The following is a 7,663-nucleotide window of genomic DNA, read 5'->3' as shown; positions in this document are numbered from 1 at the left end:
GGGTGAAAACAGTCGACGGGGGCGATGAGTTTAATGGTAAGCTTAGTTAATATCGTAATCTTGATGTAACCCCACTTGTATACATATGATAACATGTAAGCATCCATTATAACCCGACTTGTATTCATGTATATGAAAGTGGTTTGCAAGTTAATATGTGTACAAGTTAATATGGAACATACAAGTTAATATTGTATAACGTGTGTTAAGCCTCTATTATAACGTGTGTTAAGACTTCCAGAATGGATGCATAAACTCCAATAGTAACTTAATAACATAGTATACCTCATATAACGTGTGTTAAGCCTCTTTTATAACGTGTGTTAAGACTTCCAGAATGTGTTAAGTCCATACCGTTTTAACATCATGTACTAGACAAAACAAAATAAGAGTCTCACGTTACATATTACTAGTAAACGAAAATACATAGCACTAAGAAAATGGCGGAGCTTCCTTTGAAAATCTGCCTTAGCTTTTCAGCGGTTACCGTTGCTGCCTTAGCTTTTCAGCGGCTACCCTTGCTTTATTGTTTGGGTCGGTCTTGAAACGGTTTGTAAACATGTGGGTGTGCATATGCCAGGGAAGTTATAAAAATATGTTTTCATGTCACACGTAACACGTGTTACGTTGTACATGGGTTTCATGTCACATGTAACACATGCATGTCCGAGAAGTTCAAACTATAACACGTGTTAGTTGTGTTGTGCTGCAACATAAACATGGTCATGATCCTTGAGTATCTGATCCACGTTTGACGAAACCACGATTGAATATCTTTATTGTTCCGTTTCTGTAAAGCAACACACGTTATATATCATTCTAACAGGGGATTAACACATGTTATGGGTCTGTTTCTGTACTATAACGCACAAAAACAGTTACGATTCAGATCAAAAGCCCAAAACAAAGCAACCTAACCAACAAAAAACAGTTACTATTCAGATCAAAAAGCACCAAACAAGGCAACCAAACCAACAAAAAAAACAGTTACTGTTCAGATCAAAATCCCCAAACCAACAAACACATTTTTTTAACACAAAAATAACTAATCCATGGATCAAAATCAAACGAGTTTGAAACCAAAACAAGTAATCCATGAATCAAAATCAAAATTTATAAACACCAGGAGAATGAAAACCAAACTAAAATCAATAGTATTGAAATTTATTACCTATAAACGTCATTTTTTTGAAACAATAATCAATGGTATTGAAAAATAATTAATCTTTTGGCAACATTCTTAATTCTGGAAAAAATAAAACCAATTGTGAAGAACGAAAATCAAAGTAAATGACAATTAAAAATCAAAACCAACTTATTATTGACAGGATCTTGATTCTTCGACAGTATCTTGGTTCTTCGATTTCTTTTAAGAAATTAACATGTAAAGTTGAATTAGGGGTGTAAAAAAGAAAAAAAAAACTCGAACCCATAAAAAAAAGGATGAAAAACCTTGATCATTCTTGTCCTTGTCAGTAGGGAACTCGTTGTGAATGACGTTCCCGTCAGCGGGGATCTTTAAATGGAGGTTCTGAAATGGTGGATCTTGAAACCGAAATGAAGTTCATGGAAATGGATTTTGGGTAGAACTTGAAACAGATATGAAGTTAATGGAAAATGGAACCTGTTGGGGAAACTATGGATCGGCGACATTAACTCCAATGTTGGTGGATTTGTCTCCATGGAAATTAATGGAGAAAGCATGAACTTGTTGAGAAAGATGTTAATGGAGATATGTAAAGAGAAATTATGAAAAAAATATGAGGATGGGTAATTTGTACACTGGAGTTGATGGGCATTAATTATTAAAGTCAAATCAAGATGGGAAAAGTATCTTGGGTTGGGACAATTACTAATTTACCCTTCTATTCAAAAAGGTAATTGAAATGGATATGGATACGTAGACATATGAGAGCCACATGTTGAGTTTACTAAGTTTCTTAAAAAAATGGGGTTTTTTATAGAGCATTATCCTATATATATATATATATATATTTAAAACTACATCATATTATTTTTTTTCTTCTATAAGAAAAATACTATCTTGCCAAAATAAACTTCTTTTAGAGACTAAATATTTATTTACATTAAAAATGTATTTTAATCACATAAAAAAAGGGGATGTTACAGTTTTATATTTGCCAGTTTCATCCAAATATTCTCAACTTGACAGAAAAAATAAACAAAGTTAGTGGTTTGGATGAAAATAACAAAAAGTTACAAACGTTAGGGGCAATTTGATACAAAAGTGTCATTTTAAACGAAAATGACAAACCTGCCCAAACCTCAGGGTCGATTTTGACAATTATCTCTAGGAAAAGATGAAGACTGAGTTTGAAATTAACTTGATAGAGTTTTCAGCACAACTTTTATAGTTATAGACTTATAGTTATGTATATAATACAAATACTGTTTAGTTTTCTATGTAATTATATTATAAGTAATTATATTAAAAATGTTTATTATAATATCTAGTAAGTAGTGATATAATTACATAGTATTAATTTATAAGTTGTTTTATGCATAATGATGTTTTACCTTATGTTTAGATTTCTTTTTAAATATATATTTTTTTAATTTTTTATCTTTTGTAATTTAACCCAAAACTTGATTTTTTTTTACTATTAACCTAAAACCTTTTTATTTTTTGCAATTTATTCACACAACTTTTTTTTTATTTTTAACTTTAATCCCCTATACTTTCAACTTTTTTTACTTTTAACTTTCATACCGTTTACAACAAACTAATTTCTTTTGTGCGCATAAATATCTTTTTTGTGAATTAAAGGAACTAGTTAAATTTCCGCCCGCGCGTTGCGGCGGGTACCCAATGACTGCAAAACGCGTGTCAGTGACGGTAAGCAGATACCGAATATCAAAACATAAATAAAAATGTCGTGAAAAGGATAGTTAATCCGTAAAAAATGATTTTAATTAACCTAATAATAATAATAGGACCCACACGTTGTAAATTCGGTTGTTTTCAGTTCAATTATTACGGTGCTAACACGTTAAAATATAGATGAGCTCGGTACCGGTAACGGCAATGTTTTAAAAACCGGTAAAAACCGGCCGGTTATACCGGTATTACCGTTTTCAGATGTAAATCCGATACGAAACACCCCGGTAAATAAGTGAAACGGCATAAGGTTTGTACCGGCGGTAAAATCCGGTATACCGGTTTGAAATGTAATACCGGTACCAACCCAGGGTCAATTTAGTTTGGGTTGTTACTTAATTTATTATATATGTTACTTATCTTACGTAATTTTTATATATTAAGATTATTCGTAACTAAAAGTTCTTATTTAATATTGTATGAAACGAAAATAGTTGATATATTCAACACTCAAATGGCTTAAACGTATTGTACACTTTCATTTAAAAGAGCTTGTTGGAAAATAGAATGATTTTTTATTATCTTTTGGATTATTTTTTATTATGGATTTAGGATCATCTTTTAATATGTAATCATGCATTTTTGGATTAACTTTTGAGTTAATGTTGTAATTTATGAAATTATAGAGTTAGATAGTCAACCCGGTTGAACCGCTCGGTACAACCTGGTTCAACCGGTTAAACAATTTTTTAGCCTATTCCGGTTTGATTTAAAAACCCGTGTTTTAAACATTGGGTAACGACACCGAAAGTACCGATCCGGAAAATCATCGAAATTAGGTACTGGCACCAAAAATGCTCGGTACAATACAGTATGGTATTTGAAGGTAAAAATCAATAAATATAGGTATGGTGCTAGACCGGTGTCGAACCGAAAGTAACGATTCTGAAAACGCCAAAAGGTGGGTACCAAATTGGTACCGAAATTGATTTGATATAGTAAATTTGGTACCGATACGATACTGGTTTGATTACAGGATTTGATACGATTTGCTCATCAATAATCTAAATATCCAAGTTTATTTTACATGATACAATTCACTCATTACGTAAAAAGACAAAAAATAAAGCAAAATAAGTTGTTGTGTATATACAACTCATTCAAACGAAACACATTTTACTTATGTGTGTATGAAAAGTAATCTAAACTGTGCAATTATTTGCATTGCTACGTTGCTACAGGATTTGATGAGCTCGGTACCAACTGGTACCGAAAATCCCGTTACCAAAATCCCCAAAAATGGGTACCGGTACCGAATATACCTGGTACAGTACGGCTTGATACGGTCGGTACTGATACGACACCGGTATTTGAGGGTAAAACCCGATGAGTACCGGTGCCGAACGGATACCAAAAATATACTTATTGGTAAATTTGATACTGGTACCAGTACCCGATACTATTAATTTATTTTTATTTTTTATTGTTAATTCATTTCTGTTTTTAATATTTATTATTTATTACTGTTCATTTCCTTGGATTTTTAATATAAGGATAATATATGTGATGAATCCATATGCCTTTACTTTAAGTAAGAAAAATTTGACGGTTAAGATTGATGTTATTTTTGCTAGGTGTTGCGTTTTTAATCAAAGTGACTTTTTTCAGAAAGTTATTTAAAAAAATTAAATTAATTGAAAAGTACAATAATTAAGAATGTTTATTATAAAAGTTCAAGAGACTAATATACACTATATAAAAGTTCAAGAAACTAATATACACTATAACATATCATTTGTTTTGCCTTCTTTTAAACATAGTTGTAAAAAGGTTGAGGTTGATTCCTACATTGTGAAAGTTAAGAATAAAGTTCCCTGTTAATGTGACACACACATAACGCTGATGTGTCGTGATAAATTTTTTAGAGGCTTTATCCCACCTCATACAGCCTAAGAAAAGACAAAGGAAGGGTGTTATGATGTTACATTAGTTTTTTTTTTTTTTTTTTTTTTGTTTTTTTTTTGGTTAATAGCATTTCATATCAGTCTAGATTTCTTACCGTATATTGGTAAATGACTTAACATGTTATCTTTTGATGGACACTAAAGACATATATGTAATTTTTTTTTTGAAAAAAGAAAACTTACATTATGAACATGTAATACGAACCATTCATGTAATTTTGCTTGTGAAAATATTGTTATTTTATACCTTTATATCAATAAAGAAACCATGTATGAACATTAATGGGAGTTTTTTTCGATAATTTTCTGTCAAATATATAGGGTTAAGTTATTGTACAAATGAGTTTTAACATATAAAATAAAGAAGTGAAGCAGATTTTTTTTTTTTTTGAAAATTTTCTCCTACTTATTAAGCACGTTTTATAGTCTATGAATCCAAAAAAAATATTGATTTTACACTAATAGAGTAATTATGTAATTTTGTAAAGTGATTATAATTATTACTCTATAAAATTATAGAGTAATTATAATTGCAATTACTCTACAAAATTACTCTACTACAGTAAAATTATGATTTTTTTTTTTTTTACATTTTACAATTAAACGTCACTAAACTTTAGTAGGGAAAAAAAGATTTCTCCTTCAATTCGTACGTTAAGTGTATTTTTTATGTTAAGACTCATTTTTTACATTAAACATATTATAGAAATTTAAATTTTGAAAATTTAGACTTGAAATCGACATTTCTCAAAACATTAAGGGCATGTTTGGCTAAGCTTATTTAAGTTAAAAAGGACTTTTGGGAAAAGAACTTATTGAGTGTTAACTTTTTGATATGGAGTTTTTAAAAAAAGTGTTTGGATTAGCTTATGGGGTGGGAAAAGCCAATAAGTCAATAAGTTGTTTTTTAAAAAGTGTTTGGCTTTGCTTATTGATGTAAAATGACTAAAAGCTAATAAGTCAATAAGTTAGTTCAAAAAGTCACAACATTCTAACTTTTCAAAAATGACTTTTTGATAACTTTTTCTCCTTCTCAAAAAGTCATTTTGAAAAGGACTTTTGCATTTGGTAAACACTAAAACTCCTTATTGGCTTTTTGATTAAGTCAATAAGTTGGTTGGAAAAGCTTAGCCAAACATGCCCTAAATTAAGGGAGTTAATATTCACACATTACTTCTCTCTATCTCTCTCTATACATACATAGACATACATAGAAAGAATTGGAATGAAAAAGGGTGTAAAAATAAGATTTATGGGTGTAAGAATAATAGAAGCCTAAATTAATTATCGGCAATGTTTTCGACTAGCACACATGCATACTCTAACATGTAATATTTATTTTTTTAACTTCAGCATAATTAGCTAGTCTCGATTTATGATCTTTATATTTTTAGTTTGCAATTGAAAACATAACAATTAGAGTAACAACTAGCAGTTATACAACTTACAGTCTCTAAGAACCTTCTAGAAATATCGATCACCCAGAAACTAGCAGTTATACAACTTTTTTTTTGTAAGTTATACAACTTAGTATGTCCAACTTTATTTTATTATTATTTTGTGTAATAATATACAAGATTGTAATGTACACCAATCTCTTAAAAATAACTATTACAAGCTCCATCTAAAATTCACTTGTAAGTTGAAAACAAGAACTAATAAAAGGCCTCTATACCAATTCATAATCACAAGTTTTATTATCGAGGTCATCACTCATCATAACACTCTTTTCTCTGGTTTAGGGACAACGGACCCTCTTGACTCCTCTGGTTCTGCCTCTGCGAATTCAAGGCGAACTAAACGACGCCTTGGTATTCTGTCGTCGCAAGTCGTTGTAAAACTGGCTTATGAACTTCTCCGCCGCCTCATCCACATGGTTGTCCTCATCCACACTACCCAACGGAAACGGAGAGTCCGTAACTCTTAGTTGCCTAACCACCGGGCTCCTCCCGAACCCAGGCAGGGCTGGTGAAGCCGTCTCACTGTGATTAACCATCTCCATGGCCTTCAGCACTGCATGCTCCACGGGTTTCTTGGAAAACGGAGACAATGTGTAGTTAGTATTGACAGGGCTAGTAGTGCAGCTAAACTCGCACTCACTTGGTGGTGGGGAAGGGGAGGAGAGGTGGTGGGGGCGGCGGTTCGTTGTTAACGCGGCCCAGTTGTGGTGGTGGTGGTGGTGGTGGTTGAACATAAGATTTTGCAACGCCTTACCGGCGATCTTGCCACGTTTAATCATCATGTTGAGGTCCATCAATATTTTTCTCTTGGAGATGCTTTTTCTTAGCATGAAGTAAACCACACGCACCAAGTTCCACACTTTTTTCACTAAAGCTGGTAGATTTTGTTCCATTTTTTAATGTGTGAATGTTTCTTGATTTCTTTATCAAAGTGTAAGATTTGTTGAAGAGTTGGTCGAAATGAGAGAAATATTTGTGTTGATGAATTATCATGAAGGGTGTGAAACAAGGGTATTTAAAGGTGTGGGAATTGAAGACACGTAGGTTGTCCTTTGATGTTAAGTTAACCCGACTTGGTGGTGGTTTCATTATTTTATATTTTATTAGAAAAGACTCTAAAAAGTAAAAGTGTAAGGAATTAAAATATGTGCATCTTTTTGTTATATAATTTTCATATTTTTATTGAGATAAAATAATAACAACTATGTTATATTTGGCAGCTTTAATTAGTTTATTACTGTGAACTGCTTTCAATTATTTGTATGAGCAATTATTGATGGATAGATTGAGGAGTTTGGATTGGATAAGATCATAGTCATGTGAGAATAGATTAAGATTTACCTTAAATTCATATAAGCCAAACATGGTTTCTTTACAATGCTTTGTATGCAATGCTATAC

At 31.6% G+C, this 7,663-nt stretch overlaps 1 protein-coding gene across 1 annotated transcript; it reads right to left on the bottom strand.

The window, feature by feature from the left end:
* Positions 1-6,336: 6,336 nt before the first annotated feature.
* On the bottom strand, positions 6,337-7,238 carry LOC110875124. The gene has a single exon (XM_022123337.2). The coding sequence runs from the start codon at positions 7,154-7,156 to the stop codon at positions 6,590-6,592; it is 567 nt and encodes a 188-aa protein (XP_021979029.1). The 5' UTR covers positions 7,157-7,238; the 3' UTR covers positions 6,337-6,589.
* Positions 7,239-7,663: the final 425 nt, after the last annotated feature.

Source organism: Helianthus annuus, chromosome 9 (assembly GCF_002127325.2).
Source record: "Helianthus annuus cultivar XRQ/B chromosome 9, HanXRQr2.0-SUNRISE, whole genome shotgun sequence".
Taxonomy (NCBI): Eukaryota; Viridiplantae; Streptophyta; class Magnoliopsida; order Asterales; family Asteraceae; genus Helianthus; species Helianthus annuus.
The sequence above is the reverse complement of the archived record's forward strand: the minus strand, read 5'-3'. Positions and strand labels throughout refer to the sequence as shown.

What these genes read in the sequence shown, in the direction of transcription:
- LOC110875124 (XM_022123337.2), bottom strand. Translation starts at nt 7,156, where the DNA reads ATGGAACAAAATCTACCAGCTTTAGTGAAAAAAGTGTGGAACTTGGTG.